At 37.9% G+C, this 16,898-nt stretch overlaps 1 protein-coding gene across 1 annotated transcript in view; it reads right to left on the bottom strand.

The window, feature by feature from the left end:
* Positions 1-299: 299 nt before the first annotated feature.
* Positions 300-16,898, bottom strand: part of ESF1 (ESF1 nucleolar pre-rRNA processing protein) — a 34,723-nt gene continuing 18,124 nt past the window's right edge. The window contains exons 10-14 of the mRNA XM_075413500.1: positions 10,898-11,019; positions 7,928-8,018; positions 2,597-2,664; positions 1,646-1,795; positions 300-1,062 (exon numbers count right to left, since the gene is read on the bottom strand). Coding sequence (XP_075269615.1) covers positions 763-1,062; positions 1,646-1,795; positions 2,597-2,664; positions 7,928-8,018; positions 10,898-11,019 — 731 coding nt within the window. The 3' untranslated portion in view covers positions 300-762. The remainder of the gene's footprint in view (positions 1,063-1,645; positions 1,796-2,596; positions 2,665-7,927; positions 8,019-10,897; positions 11,020-16,898) is intronic.

The raw sequence follows: 16,898 nt of genomic DNA on the forward strand, positions 1-16,898 counted from the left end.
TGGAAGACTTTGTACAAGAGTAACTATATTAATGGGAATGCAATATTTATAGCAAAAAGTTTAATTTTTATATAATTTCCTTTAGGCACAGAAGAAAAAAAAAAACACAGCTAAGTGCCCAAAACACCTTCAGGCTAATTTAAACCATTTATTTCCAATATATATTCTTGAAACACTTCTAAATGACAGTATTTCCATTAATTAGTTCTATTATCCAGGAAGTCTTCAAGTATTCAAAAGGAGAAATTAGTGAAGCATATGTAATCTTTTAAAAATATACAAAAAACCCACATACAAAATTTCTTCAATTTTTTAGTTATATAACTACCTTCTTTATCAACAGAGATATGCTTTACAGACTCCTGTGGAATTAAAAACATTCAGACCGCTTAGTCTCAGCAATAAACGTGTCCAGAAGTGTTTTTCTTATTTATAAATACAACCATAATTATGACTACTTTTCATAGCCATCTTCAGCACTTCTGTTATCTATTATTAAGACACGGAATGATACAAAACAAACCACCCCAAAACCATCAATTCCTTACATAACATGTTTTCAAGGTGTAGATTTTCAGTAATAGTACAAAACAGTATTTCTTGTGGCAGAAGAGTGATTATTAATTCAATTACTTCAAAACTCACCATCATATTTAAGTGACTTTTCAGGAAACTTTCAGACCAGGCAACAGTAACTTTAATAGATGTTGCCAGTTAGAAGAACTAAGACTAAAGTAAAGTCTGAGTAAAAACAAAGCTCAGTTATTTGAATTTCTGCTTTTTCCTTGCCTGAAACTCTTCTGTTTTATTTTTGACAGATTTTATTAGCATTGATAAGGCAGGATCTATGGCTTTCTTAGCAACCTCTCCTTTCTTTGCCATCTTGTTCTCCTGCGCCTTGCTTGCCTCCTTAAGATCTTGCTCCTTTTCTTCTCTTCGGCGAGCTTTCTCTTCTAAGATCTTTTCTACTGCTTTTGTCTTCTTGAAATTTGGATCTGAAGGATCCAAATTAAACAGGGGAGAAGTAAACATGGCTTGGAATCTTGTATCGGCAACATTTACCTGAAGGCAGAAAAGGAGTGTTTCTTTTAGGGAACCTTTACCCACGATAGCAAAGCTTTTAAACACAATAAAATATGAGCTGCTGAAGGAGTCATAGCTCATGAGGTTGTTCACCATTCCTGGGACTGCTCCAGTCTCAAAATCCTAGTGACTGTGAGGTAGAGAGACTGAAGATACTATTGGTAAAACAGACAAGTGAATGCTCGTACAAATCCTGTAGATGCCTTTAGTGGCAGACCAAGGAAAGGTTTGTTGTTGAGAACTGACGAGGACAAAAGCAGCAGTGGATATCAACGAGAACAAACATACCAATGAGTATTTTAGGCAATGAGTTGTATAAGCCCTTGCACAAACACTGTCTTGTTATCTTACACAGAGTTTGAGTCTGCCCCCTTCAACACTGTATCAGAATATTTCTTGCTTTTTGAAAACAGTCTGTAGCTCCCTAAAAAGGTAGACCTAGTTCTTCTCCTTCAGATGGAGTAAGGGAGGAGAAGGATATGAAAGCACTAAATCTGTCCTGAAAAGAATTGATATTAACAAAGGTTCTAGCTGAGCCTCAAAATCAGAAGTACATCATTACCTGGAAGTCATCTTCTAGTAATTCTTTCTTTTTCATTAAAAGTTTCTTTTTCTTCTTGCTCAAATTCTGTTGTTCTACAATCTTCTTATAATTAAAATGTTTTCTGGTGTCATCCTCATCATCCATCATAAGTAGGGCCATTTCAGCCTGCTACAAAATAAGAAAGTCCATGTGCACAATGAAATTAAGTTTTCTATGAAAAATATAGCATCTTGTTAATAAACTATGTATGAGTCTACATACATATAAATGAGTTGAAATAGACTTGTCAGGGCAGTATTATTTCATCCATAAAAACGTTCTTTTAACATTTTGAGGTGTAATATTAAATACAATCATTGATTTCCTTTCTATTATATATAAAATAAATGCAAATGCCCACATTCAACTTTCAAATATACTAGCAAGCTATTATACAATTTTATATTGCTATTTATATAACAAAATAGAAATAAACATATATGAATTTAATAAATTTATTTAGGTAACTTGTTCTGAGAAAGAATGAAAAGCAAACATGCAATAGCAAACAATTCGATCTTCAAAGATAAAAGTCTACAGGACAAAGTTGAATACACAGATGTTTTTCATACAATGCTGATGTTACAAGTCAATATCCAGCACCGCCCAACAGGCAAACATACTGGGATAGCTTTAAAGCTAGAGGGACTGTCAGCTCAACTGGTATGGCTTCTGTGCCCTTACATTTCGGTGTTACCTAACCCTTCTGAGCTGTGTTCAAGTATAATCTTCCAGAAAGATATCCTGGCAAAATCTTAACACATCAAGGCATGGACCATCGACCATTCTTCTTGGGTAGTTTTCGTTCCAAAAGCTCTCGCTATTAACATTATACAGTTTTATTCTACGACTCACAAACACATAACATAAATAGTTGCAGAATTCAGGCAATGCAACATCTGTAATTCTTAACATTTTAAACCACTTTACCTTGTGTTTTTCAACTTCATCTTCATCTTCTGAGGTACTTTCAACCGATTCTGGCTGCTTCTTTAAACCTAAGTGCAAATACAAGATGTGCACACGTTTATTAAAGCTTATGTGTGAGAGTGTAATTTACCTATGAATAGAACTTCTAAGTGCATCTCATTTTCTTGTTAGAAATACTTAAATGCCAGGTATGGAAAAAGGCTGAAAAGTTAAGAAAAAATAGCTAGACTTAAAGCATTAAAAATCCACTGAATATTTGTTCAATTTAAGGAGGCACCAATATTCAAATAGCATAAACAAGTCAACAAAAAAGAACAGTTAGAAAAAAATTATTTTACTGTCTTTTTCATAGAGCAGTAGAGAGAGGTATCACAACAGTGCAATCAAACATATGACATTACTCCCGGGGCGTTTTAAAGAGAAATTAGTTTATATACTCATAAATGTAATTGAAGTGTCCTGCAGTTCTCAAATTGTTCACTCGTTCTCCTTAAGTAGACAATGTAGTAAAGACTTTAGAATAAATAGTAAGTGTGCATCTCTTCTCTGTATCCAGAACAAATGCCTGCCAGCTGAATAAGAGTTCATCAGTTAAAAGAAAGAGAAACAGTTTTTTAAATTTATGTGCAAGGCTAAAAGACCATATTGTGCTGTTAGTCATGCTAGCGCAAAAAACCCTTGCACAAAAGACCTGAACCGAATCACAGGAATGTAAATATGATTGACTCTGAACAGACAGAATATTCTTCTGATGAAGCTCTCTTACTGTCTTAGAATTTACTGTAGATACACAGTGCTGATTAGACAGGCATAATGAATAGTAACAGCATAAGACATTTGTCAAACATAGCTTCTAATGAAAACAGACCTGTTTATAAATCCTACAAAATCAAATTATTCTCTTTGGAGCGCCTGTAGACCTCGATCAAGAAGGAGCAGGAAAAGCAGAAGGTTTCCTGACCTGAACCACATACTCTGACCTTTGAGCTTGGAATTACATTCCCAGGCAATTTATTACAGTCCACTGAGGATATTCTTAAAGAAGATATTTGGCCCCCTTTTGTTAAACCAGATTTGTAGTCAGACTAGAAATAGAAACATGCCAGAAAAATGTCAAGTTGTATCACTAAGTATACTCTGGAATAGGAGACATTTCTTAAACAACATTTTTTGTCCCTTGACTATTCTCTTAACTATTTCTAAATGGATTCCAAGCTGGAAATGGATTTCTAGAAGAAACAAACCACCACCACCAGAAAATAAACTATCTAGATGCACAATGTCATCAGCTCAAAAACTAAACTGTTCATTTAGTAGCTCCAGAAAATGTGCAGGAAAATCAGATTCAGATACAATATTGACGTAACCTACGTAATTTATGATTATATGCAGAAGGGAGAAATAAATGTCTTATGTAGAACTTCAACAACTATGAAGTTTTTTGTATCTTCCCAGAACTGGCTAAACTACAGAAAAGGAAACAGGTCACAGCGATACAAATAGGAGACAATTATTCTAGAAGTTAAATCAGAAAATCTCTTAGCCTTTTCATCCATCCCCTGAAAGAAGGGCTCCTCAAGTCATCCTCCCTTGTCTTTCACTGTAAGTAGAATCACAGAAGCGAACATAGCTTATCTTCATGATTTGAGAGATTTCGGATGCCGCACATGGGGATGAACCAGGAGCTACTATCAAACAAAGCTATTTTCCATCAAAATCAATCAAGCAATCAATCAATCTATCTATCTATCTATCTTTACTTCTTACTATGACACTGTACAACTAATAAAACCAGCTTGGGACCTGAAGTCACTCTTCACACTAAAAATTTTGCATCACACTGAAAACAGTTTGGTTTCAGAATTCACAAATGCATCATTTTTCTGTCTTTACAACATATTCCTGACACAGTCCCTCTTCCCACATGCATTCTGGAAGCCCTTCTCCATTTTGCACACTTACAAATGTAAAACCTATGGTAAGAGTTTTTTCCAAACCGATTCCAAAAACCTCAGACTTTTCCTAGCACCTACTTCCCATTGCCATCTTTTAATCTGATTTGTTCCACCCTACAGCAGCCGATACTTGTCTTCAACACCATGTAGAACTGACAACTGCCACCAGCCAGTGAGAAAAGCTTCTAGTCTTGGCTGCAAGACCCCCTCAGGCTGCCGTTTGGCTCCTTCTCAGCTCAAGAATTTAGTCAGCAACATTCATTTTGCACATCAACAACTTTCCAGTGCTAACAGTAGAAGGCTAATGATAAATCTGAGGCTTCAAATACAGAGACTAACCTCAGCCCAAAAACTCCTCTCACAAGACCACTTCAGCTTGAAAGTTAGTCTCAAAAGCCTTGCAAAGACACAAAGTAAATGAATCATAAATACAGCCAAGATCTTTATCTTTCAAGTACAGGTTCTACAATTATATTCAGATTTTGCTGTTAACCTCTTACATCCCTGCAGTCATACTGCTGCTACCTTGCAGTATTAAAAAGTCATCAGTTCCTACACAGATAGTAAATTAGATCATGAGAACCTATAGGAGTTACAATAACGTGTAAAGGCATGCAGCCCTTTTCCTCAGAGGATCAATAGAAACTACGTTTAATAGTCTACAGCGTTCTGAAACTATTCAATGATCTCCAAAACAGGACACTGCTCTCATGTTAATGAGCAATTACACTATTCAGCTACTAATCTTCCAACAGTAAAAGCCACAAAAATCATTCTGTCCTATGTGAACCTTTTCTAAGACCTCACAGAAACAGATGCAGTAAGACTGAAACTGGCTGAGCTAAATGAAAGTTTTACAACACCTTTTGAAAAAACATGTGCATCAATGTAAAACAGAAGTGACAAATGATTTTTTTCTTGACAATATCTAACTAGAATCAAGCTTCTGAAATACAACATTAAGGCTCATATATATGCAGCATTTTACATTTTAGCCCGTGGTACTATTGAAAAGCCACATAGGGATCATGCATATATGAGAACTTTGTGCAAGGCAAGCACTGTCATGAATTTCAGGAGTGCTAATATGCACACACCTGCATCCTGCACAGACACTCTTCGGGTACAGCAGGCACAAAGAATTTGCACTACTTTGCCTCTCCCATGATGAGGCATCCACAGTGTAAGAATCACTGCCTGCTTTACAAACAGCTTTCAGGAACAAAGAGAAACCTGATGAATATAGGCTTGAGTAGACTTCCCATAATTTCCAGTTTTCCTTTCACAGTAAGATTTGTTAGGCTGTTTGTCTGACAGCTCCTTACACTCCTGCTTTCCTTCAGTTGCCTCATCTTGTCAAAAACTGACTTCTACAAGACCCAGATTACAGTCAACAAGCGAATCCAGCATGGTAGCAAATACACCACTGCAAAACCCTAACAAGCACTACTGCACCCTCACAGTTTCTGCACTGGTCCACCTGAGTCTGTAGACATATCCTGTCATATGCTTTATCAGCATAATCTAAGGTCCTCTGACAGTTTAAGGGAGAAATTTCAATCTTTCAGGGAAATTGTGGAAGGCTTATGAAAAATTATGATCATTCAAGTTACTACTGCCTGTACCCTAAATACAAAGTTGGCAGAGCTACAGTCTAGTTCAAAGAAGACTGTAACCCATTTTCCCCAACTGAATAAGCTAGCTGTGCTTAAAACCTATCCCAGCTATGAGACAGAGGCTGTTCTGGGTAAACTTGGTGAAAGGCAGACAAAGTTGTGCTGTGTAATCATCGTTAAAATGTCATCTGGCTTTCAGCCAACCACTGTACTCTCCCTTTAAAACTTCTCCAGGGCTAGAAGCATTCTGTCTTCTGCCTCTTTCTTAGTAGCTTATCAGTAATCTTGCAGGCAATAACTTCACTTTCTTAACGTTTATCTCTATTTTACTGTCCCCAAAGACTCCATACACACTAAAAGCCTGTCCTCTATATTATGGACAAGAAGGTTTAGGAATCTGCAGATACGATCGTTCCCTGCTGAGCCCCACCATGACACAAAGAGTTTCGTACGTAATACAGGAGAAAACAGTTTTTTTCAGATATTTCACACAGAACATCAAAACATCAAACATCAGTATGAGAATACCTTTATAACCCTCCTATTAAAATAAAAAAGTGGTGGAAAGAATGGCATCTTTACAGTGAGTCCTAAACTAACCTATACACAACTCACCAGGAAAACACTGCAGAAAACATCACTGCATGATGGAAAGCATGGCAGAAAACATCACTGCATGACACCTTAAATTGTGGTATTTTCTACAAAATACGGATAGGACTTACCCTAGTGTTCTACACTTTAGACTATTAAGACATATACATAAGCACATTAAGACACAAAGAAGTCAAGGTTTTAATGATTTACTTTCTCCTAATTAAAACTTCTAACAATCAGGACAGAAGGCTATGCTGGCTGGTATCAAATTAAAAGCAGTTTACTCTTTTTAAATGCAACTTCGATCTGCACTGCTATACTAAAAAAACCAACCAAAATAACAGACTGGTGATATCTGTAAATCTGTCACTATCTTATTTTTGTTTGCTTGTTTTCTTACTACTTCTTTTTTTCATGCCTTTTTTTCTTCTTTTAATATGCAATAGTATGAGCCACCCTTAGGTTTTGGCTCCCAAAAGCATGGAAAACCAGGAACTCACACCTATTGATTATCCTTACCTTAAAATTTTAACCATCAAAATCATACTCAAAATAAATTTGCTGTTAACACAGCAAAAGTTAACTTTCACATCAGACTAAAAAGCTTACAAAAAAAAGTATCCTAAAAATCTAAACTGGACAAGTTATTTCCTAAAATACTACATTTCACTATTTGGGTTTCTAGGCAGCCAGAGTACACTAGTAAAAATGTGTATCAGACTAAGAAAAAAGAAAATTGATTTCTTCTGAAAGACAACTTCGTTTATGATGCAAAACCAGTCGATATTTACATAATTACCCAAACTTCAAGGAGACCCATACATATCTGGCTCCTCCTACATAAAAGGAAACAGGCTTTGAAGGCAAGTTCTTTTCCCTGGAATATTTAGGGGAGCAGATGGTCAGCCTGTTTCTAATAGCCATCCCTAGAAATTGTTTAAATAATGGTCTCTGATGAAAGCTAAGAGAACAATGTTCCCTACCATTCCTCATGTCACAATATGTATCATTTTACAAGAACAGCATCTGCAATTTTTGGCAAATGACACCCACTTTATTTCATTCCGACCACGCTACCTCTGCATTTCGTCTAGCCCAACTTTGTTTCTAAAGCCTATTATTTAAAGAAAAGGCAGATTTATTCCAAAACTGTCCTGACCCACCTGTTTTCTCAAGTTCTTCGGCAAAGTATGGGTCGTTGAGATCAACACCAGATGGAAATTCATCTTCACTCTGTTGTCCCTCAGCAGTAGCCTTTAACAAAGCACAAACATTATATCAGCATAAACTACTACTAAAGTTTCACTGGAATTAGATATTCATTCTGTTAGTAACTATAAAGATGAAAACTGAAATACTGTATGCTTAACATAACATCATAATACTAGAATACACTAAAAATAGCTCGTAAAGGCAAATCAACAATTTAAAACATTTCACAGATTGAAAGCTTTTTGTGTACCTGAAGAAGGGCTATTTATATATTCCAAGGATCTTTAATAGATGTACCCACAAACTGTGACACGTTAGCTAACCATACCAACAAATTACAGGATCACAGCATTGTTATGTCCTTACCTTATGTGCCACACAAACTCTACTTTGGGAAAAACTTGAGCAATGAGCTCCATTTTGTGCTCCGAAATTCAAAAAGACTGAGTTTGGAATTAAAAGAACAATATACCTTGCCCCTTGACTTGATTTATCAGACTGAACAAGAATATTATGCTAGCAAATTTGCTCTACTACTCAACGGTGCTACTTACTCTATTCAGAGCACTCATATTATGTAAGGTTTAAGAAGTTCACAGAATCACAGAATGGTAGGGGTTGGAAACGACCTCTGGGGATCATCTAGTCCAACCCCCCTGCCAAAGCAGGGTCACCTACAGCAGGCTGCACAGGACCTTGTCCAGGCGGGTCTTGAGTATCTCAAGAACACGAGAATCCACAACCTCTCTGGGCAACCTGTTCCAGTTCTCCGTCACCCTCAGAGGGAAGAAGTTCTTCCTCATGTTCAGATGGAACTTCCTGTGCTTCAGTTTGTGCCCATTGCCCCTTGTTCTGTCGCTGGGCACCACTGAAAAGAGCCTGGCCCCATCCTCTTGACACCCACCCTTCAGATACTTATAAGCACTTATTAGGTCCCCTCTCAGCCTTCTCTTCTTCAGGCTGAACAAGCCCAGCTCCCTCAGCCTCTCCTCATAGGAGAGGTGCTCCAGTCACCTCATCGTCCTCCTAGTCCTCCGCTGGACACTCTCCAGTAGCTCCTCATCTTTCTTGAACTGGGAAGCCCAGAACTGGATGCAGTACTTCAGATGGGGCCTCACTAGGGCAGAGCAGAGGGGAAGGAGAACCTCCCTCAACCTGCTGGCCACACTCTTCTTAATGCACCCCAGAATGCCATTGGCCTTCTTGGCAGCCAGGACACACTGCTGGCTCATGGTCAACTTGTCATCCACCAGGACACCCAGGTCCCTCTCCACAGATCTGCTCTCCAGCAGGTCCGCCCCAAGCCTGTACTGGTGCATGGGGTTGTTCCTCCCCAGGTGCAGGACCCTGCACTTGCCTTTGTTGAACCTCATCAGGTTCCTCTCTGCCCAACTCTCCAGTCTGTCCAGGTCTTGCTGAATGGCAGCACAGCCTTCTGGTGTATCCACCACTCCTCCCAGTTTTGTATCATCAGCAAACCTGCTGAGGGTACACTCTGTCCCTTCATCCAGGTCACTGATGAAGAAGTTGAATAAGGCCGAGTACTGACCCCTGAGGGACATCACTAGTTACAGGCCTCCAACTAGACTCAGTGCCACTGATGACAACCCTCTGAGCTTTGCCATTCAGCCAGTTCTCAACCCACCTCGCTGTCCACTCATCCAGCCCACTCTTCCTGAGCTTTCCTATGAGGATGTTATGGGAGACATTGTCGAAAGCCTTGCTGAAGTCGAGGTAGACAACATCCACTGCTCTCCCCTCATCTACCCAGCCAGTCATGCCATCATAGAAAGCTATCAGATTGGTCAAGCATGATTTCCCCTTGGTGAATCCATGTTGACTACTCCTGATAACCTTCTTGTCCTCCACTTGCTTAATGATGACCTCTAGAATGAGTTTCCCAGGACGGAGGTAAGGCTGACTGGCCTGTAGTTCCCTGGATCCTCCTTCTTGCCCTTTCTGAAGATTGGGGTGACATTGTTTTTTCTCCAGTCCTCGGGCACCTCTCCTGTCCTCCAGGATCTTTCAAAGATGATGGAGAGTGGCTCAGCAATGACATCTGCCAGCGCCCTCAGTATTCGTGAGTGCATTCCATCAGGGTCCACGGATTTGAGGGCATCCATTTGTTACTAATCAAATGCCAGTTAAAACTAAATGTAATGCACACCATAACTCATGTTGGAGAAGTTACTCGTAAAAAAATTGTTCTGCAACATGAATTATAGTCAGAGTAATTTAAGAATTTAGGGAAGCTAGATTCTGTATGCCACATGCTTTTTTTCATAGCATATGCACAAACATTTCATTTATCTGCACATTACTGCCACAGGAGTCAGTTCCTTCACAATTACTTTCTGTGTGTGGAAAGATGAAGCAACAGCAATTTTCACATTACTATCAGACCATTTTGTTATTCATACCCAGAACTATTTACCAAATTTGCTTTTGCAATTTGAAATTTGAGTAGTTCTTCACAGCTATTAATTCTCTGCTGTTACAGCTTTGGGAAACAAGTCTGTATTACTGTAGGCCAAAAATTTCCAAAACCACAATTATCATTATCGTAACAACTTTGAACTGATATGCATACAGTATCAAAAAGGCCCTTCCTAATCATTAAAAAATGTAAATTAAACACCAACTCTTATAATGACTCATTTATCTTTTAAGTAACACAAGCATATAAACAAAATTTTGTGTAAGCATATTACATATGATTAGTAGTATCCTGAACATCCTTTTGCTCTCTAAGTTAGATGAGGCACTGGGTCATTCCACATGAGTCACCACTGCACTTTCAAACCTTACAATAGTGCTGGAAGCTATACAGATTTTTATTTAGTTTATGCAAAACAAACAATAACAGCAAGTTAAGAAAAACAAACAACAACTCCCCCCCAAGTGGCCAATGCAAACATTACCTTTCTCTTTTTTTTAAGAATTCTTTTTTCTTTCTTCTTCTCTAGATATTTTTGCCACGGAGTTAGGTTATCCTTTCCTTCCAACCTGTTTTTGACCATTTCTTCAGCAGTTTCTTTGAGGCCTAGAACAAAACATAGTAAGTTAAAGAAATTAGATGAATCTGAACTTTTTTTTTTTTTTAATATATCAACTGTGGTCTCCTTTGTCAAGGAATCATCTAGTTTTTCTTTAATAAGTCTGTGAAAACAATATGAATATTGCTTAAAGTAACATTTTTATAAACAAGATCAGTTTACGGGATGTGTTTTTCCAAATAAAACTTTTCTTCAGTAATAAATTGTACAAGAGTCAGAAGAAGAGCTTGCTTATGTGATACCTGATTCCCAACACCCTTGCTATTTCTCAGAAAGGTCTCCTCTTCAGACATTAGACAGTCTACAGGTGTCACTTTTTAAGGATGAAGGTAACACAATAAAAATAACAACAGACATACACAGAGCCCTTATATTTAATGTACCTTACTGTTAGTTAAAATTGACAAAAAGACCACGAATACAGTCCAGTCATTCCCATTTTCTGTGCACAGCAAAACAAAGTACAAAAGATTGAGTGAGTTGGCAATTCTGAAATGTTAAATCACTATCAGAGTACAGGGTCATCTCACAGCTGGCTTGAACCTCTATAGCTGGTGCTCTCCATTTCACACAGAGATATTATCTGGTTGTTGCTGTATCAGTATGCCTCACTCACACAATAAAGTTGCTATATATAGCATCTCCATTGGTGAACTCCGCCTCTGTGATCATACTATGACAATGCTACAGTAACTCTGATGACCAGTGTATTTTTCATCCATCATTGTAAAAGAGAACAATAAACTATTATTTCAATAAATCTGAAGTAAAAATAAATCCACAGCTAGAAAGCACAGAAAAAAATAAATAAAAACCCAAAAAATTTCTTGCATTATGGAATCACAGAACGCTTTGGGTTGGAAGGGACCTTTAGAGGTCATCTAGCCCAACCCCCCTGCCATGAGCAGGAACATCTTCAACTAGATCAGATTGCTCAGAACCCCATCCAAACCAGCCTTGAATGTTTCCAGGGATGGGGCCTCCACTACCTCTGAGCAATCTGTTCCAGTGTTTCACCACTCTCATGGTAAAAAATTTCTTCCTTATATCCAGCCTAAATCTACTCTCTCTTAGTTTAAAGCTATTACTCCTTGTCCTGTCACAACAAGCCCTGCTGAAAAGATTTTCCCCATCTTTCCTACAGGCCCCCTTCAGGTACTGAAAGGCTGCAATCAGGTCTCCCCGCAGCCTTCTCTTCTCCAGGCTGAACAGCCCCAACTCTCTCAGCCTTTCCTCGTAGGAGAGGTGCTTCAGCCCTCGGACCATCTTTGTGGCCCTCCTCTGGACCCGCTCCAACAGGTCCATGTCCTTCTTGTGCTGGGGGCTCCAGAGTTGGATGCAGGACTCCAGGTGGGGTCTCACCACAGCACAGTAGAGGGGCAGAATCACCTCCCTCGACCTGCTGGCCACGCTGCTTTTGATGCAGCCTGTTCTTTTGGATCATGTACCAATGTCATAACAGGACATGCATTAAGTTAAACTAGACAAGTTATTCTCAGGTCATCTAGTCTTTTTAAGCTACTTGGTACCAGTCTGCTCTAACAACAGAAAACTATCTTCAATTAAAAAACAGTACACACCTAGTAGGACAGTAAACCTGGACTCAGATTTGATGCTTGAGGTAAACAGCTTGGTTTGTTTTCCTCTTTACTTTCAGAGCATGACAAGTTTTCTGAGGGTCCTAGAAAAGTGAACCCCACAGAAGTGCAACATACCTGACTCTCAATAATTCTCGCATAACAGGATGAGACACAGTTAAGTCTGGATGTTAATTAGGTTTACATTAAATTCTATCATTTAGCACAGAATGCTACTGTTTTAAAGCCTAGCACTTGAAGTTGCATGCACAAGTATGTCCTAACCTTTAATTTAGTCTTTTTGTAAATGTGCATTCTGATAGTTTCTGACCACATTTTACCTTTTCCAGAGGATCTTAACCGTTTGACCGATAGATCATGAACACTTAACTACTCAATATTCTGTGCTACTGTTCAATGTATAGCTAAGTTACTGAACACTATAATGGATAGCAAAATTACTAAACATAATTGAACCCCACTCTAGAAAGAGATTGGGGTTTTCTATAATAAGTATCATTACAGTATTCAATGGTGTAGAAACATCACCTTAAAAAAAAATCCATTAAGTAACTACAGCATCCCCATTTGACACCTAAATTATTTAAATCCAGAATAAGCACTTCATTTAAAAGCAATTTTCATTTTTTGGTTAAAAATTCCACACACTTCAGGAATGCTTTTCCAAAAGTTACTTTAAATCACACAGCACTTGCATGCTATGAGGACAAATACTGATTTCAGATGCAGCTTATACAATTTCAGCCCCTTCTTCACAGGACGGACACTTGCTAAAACCAAACTTTATGATGTAAAGAGATTAACTGACTTGCTTTGCAACACACTGGAGCAGAATTCAGTGGCAGAAAGACAGAATCCACTTCCATGGCAGGAGGAAACAGCCTGAGCAATGAAGTATTTTTCTCCTGCCTGCAATTCCTTGCTTTATTCACTACTTTTTTTTTTTTTTAAACTTCTGTAACAAGTGAGTCTGATATCCTATAGTTAACATCCTCTTCTATGACATGACTGATAGATCTTGGGAGCGTGTAGCAATCATGTTTCTGCTTCTCCCTCCAAGTCTCGTATTTGTGGTCTCTTCCCCAATTCTGCTTGTTCTAATTGTCTCTCTTCAGCATCCCTTTCTTACCATCCCAGTCCAGCCCTCACCTAACCAAATCCTACTCTCCTTCCCTTCATACCAGTTTTATTGCTCGGAAATCATACTCGAACCTTTTCAGATATCCTAGAGTGGATGCCATTCTTTCTCCCAACACCCAGATTTCTCATTTGGCCAGTCCCTGCTCCTCATCATTCCTTCCAGTTCTCCTCAGTAACAAGGAAGTGAAAATAGAATCCATGGAAAAAATGGGCAGCCTGCAAGGACAGTTCTACCCACCCTCAGAAAAGCAGGCAGAACATTTTTCTGAAAAACTGCAAACATCAATTCCTGTTCTTGTGCTTGTCTACACTCCAGAAATCATTCAAAGGCTGGAAAGCTGGTTACAACATGTCTGAAACACAAATTGTGGACAAGACCTAAAACCATGCTAAACCATGCCTTATATGAAGAAAAGAGAGGAGAACAAAAAAAAAAAAAAAAAAAAAAAAAAAAAAAAAAAGCATCCTTCTACTATTCTGGAAAGAAGCCAGAATTAACAGTAAGTGGCAAACTGTTACAGCCACACAAACAGGGTACTAAACCAGCAAACAAATGCTAAGCCACGATAAAGCAAAGGAAGGATATTGTAAAGAGGATATTTCACTAGAGATGTGCCACTAAGAAACACTCTCATACCAGAAGAACAATATTTAGTTATTTCCAACTGTACACCTCTTTATCTCCAAAGTCAATTAAAGAGAGTCATCAGCTTCCCAGAAACTGAACTACTATTACTTTGGATACTATTTACAGTACTTTTGTGGAAAAAAATTACTGCTCAGGTAGCAACCTTGCAGATTGTCTCTAAAGACAGTAAAAAATTCATTTAAAAAATATGTCACACCTCCAGAAAAAGAGAGACCCAAAATCTCAAAGGAGGTTACAAGATTTCTGATTTATTTGCCTGGAAAATCTAATCATTAGATCCATCTGGCACAGAAGGACTTGGAGGAAAATGCAGCCCTTTCTTGTGGTATTTGGCAGTCTCATGAAAGGCATTAGAGTTTCTCCACAGATTAGAATGGCTTAGAAGCTACTGTCCAGACCACTTCCTGAGAATAAGAGTGTATTTATGTGGTCAAGATGCTTTTGAATGCAGAAGGGGAAAGGAATTGTCTACTTTAGGTACAATTATTAACTGTCCATAGAAAAGGCTAATTTATACCCTCATCTACATATTTTTTTTACAATAAATTAATCACACTAGTCTTATTTAATCTTCACAAATAAGGGCCCGGAAAAAAGGGGGGAAAGATAATTTAGATTAACATATTACTAATTCCTACTGGAGCTAAAGGATTAAAAGTGTCATAAATACTATAACAAACCTAAGTATATGGCTTCTCACACTGGTGGGACAGTGAAGGAGGGTGGGCAGGCCAGAATTTTTACTGCTCAGAACACTTAGCTTTGAAAACTTTTGGAAGTTTAACAGCATGCAACTGTCACAGTTACTAGAAGCTAAGAAGATACTTCTCTGTTCTCAGGAAATCTAAATGAGCAAGTTCATCTTGTATGCAATGTCTAACCAGAAAAAAGAAACACCTTGTTGCAGGCAGGTGAAAGGAATGGCAGACAGAAATATTGTGAGAACATTAGAATTTGTCACCCCCGAAGATAAGACATCTTAAGTCCAGACAGTTTTCCTAACATAGTATAACTGCCTGAAAAAAACCCACCACACTTAGCAGCCAAGATGTCAACTGTGGAGAACTGTAGTGCTGAGCCCATGCACAGCTGAGCACACACTGCTTCGTGCTGTAAGAGGTAAGGCTGCTTCAGTCAGAGGACATGCTAAGCAATGATATAGATTGAGATATTTACTCTATATGAGCACTTTTGTGCTCCACATAATCTGTAACAACATACAGTTGGGGTTTACTATACACTTCACAGAGACATGAATGCCCGCTATTCTACTTCTGATGAAAACAAATTTTACATTTTCCTTTAAGCCTAGCTAAGTATTTACATCTCATTCTTCCAAATGAAGAATTTTTAAGTCCATTAAAAACAACAACAACAAAAAAACAACTGTATGAAAAAGTGGCTGAATATCATCAAGAAATGCAGTTGTGGTCTTCTCCCTCTTTACCTTGTAAAGGGAGCTTGGGAAGCTGGATACGGATGCATAGTAATTGTTGCTCAAATCAGATATGATTCAGAAAACAGATGGATGCTTAAATATAACACTGATTTTGTGCCTAAAAGAAATAGACTAAAGAGAGTTGGAACTACATCTAATTTATTTTTGTTGGCACTGTGGTCATTTAAAACTATTATGATTCACGAATAACTGAATCATTCACAAAGTATGCTTTCTTATAACCATGTGTAAATACTTGTGCCAAAACTGAAATTTTTAAGTTAATTCAAATATCTGCCTTTCAATTGAAAAGCTCCCTAGATTTAGCTGTTGGAACTCTCTGTATATTAAACATTTGGGCAGGAAAAAGATTTTGCAATAAGTCAAGCAGATTAAGGCAGAGCTTGATAATAAAAACATTTCAGCAGGCATAAACAAGTTCTGAAAAAGTTAAGCAGTCTTAAGAGATTATAAAAAAAACTATTTTTTGAATTCACAGTATGCTCCAACTGAACATAATTAAATTGTTTTGGAATTTAAATAAGCACAGTTGTTCAAGGAAAAAAAAAAAACATAGTAACTAATATACTTCTCTTCCGTAATAAAGCAGAGCCTCAACTGCATATATATTACCAGAGGTATAAACTACTGTTCAGCATGTGCTGACTATACTCCACTGTAAAAATAAATAAATAACTTAAAAAAAAAATTTAAGTATCTCCCTTTCAGGTATGCAGGACGTCATCTTCAAATGATGCCTTAAACCAGTAAAAGCTAAAGTGTTCCCATGCCTTACACTCAAAAGCAAAGTTAAGACACTCACCTTCACTTCTAGGACTTTTGTTTTGGACACAACCATATTGCAGGGGCTAATAGCTAGTAGTAGTACTGACTGATGTCACAGGAGGTGAATAGTCTAACTAGCAAAGGCAAGTGAACGCATCTATGATTTCCAGAACCTCTTTGATAATACATTGCACTTTTTCAGGGTAAGAAATGAGGAAACGCTAACAAATACTGCAAAAATCATAGATGCTAAAC

This window comes from Opisthocomus hoazin, chromosome 2, assembly GCF_030867145.1.
Source record: "Opisthocomus hoazin isolate bOpiHoa1 chromosome 2, bOpiHoa1.hap1, whole genome shotgun sequence".
Classification (NCBI taxonomy): Eukaryota; Metazoa; Chordata; class Aves; order Opisthocomiformes; family Opisthocomidae; genus Opisthocomus; species Opisthocomus hoazin.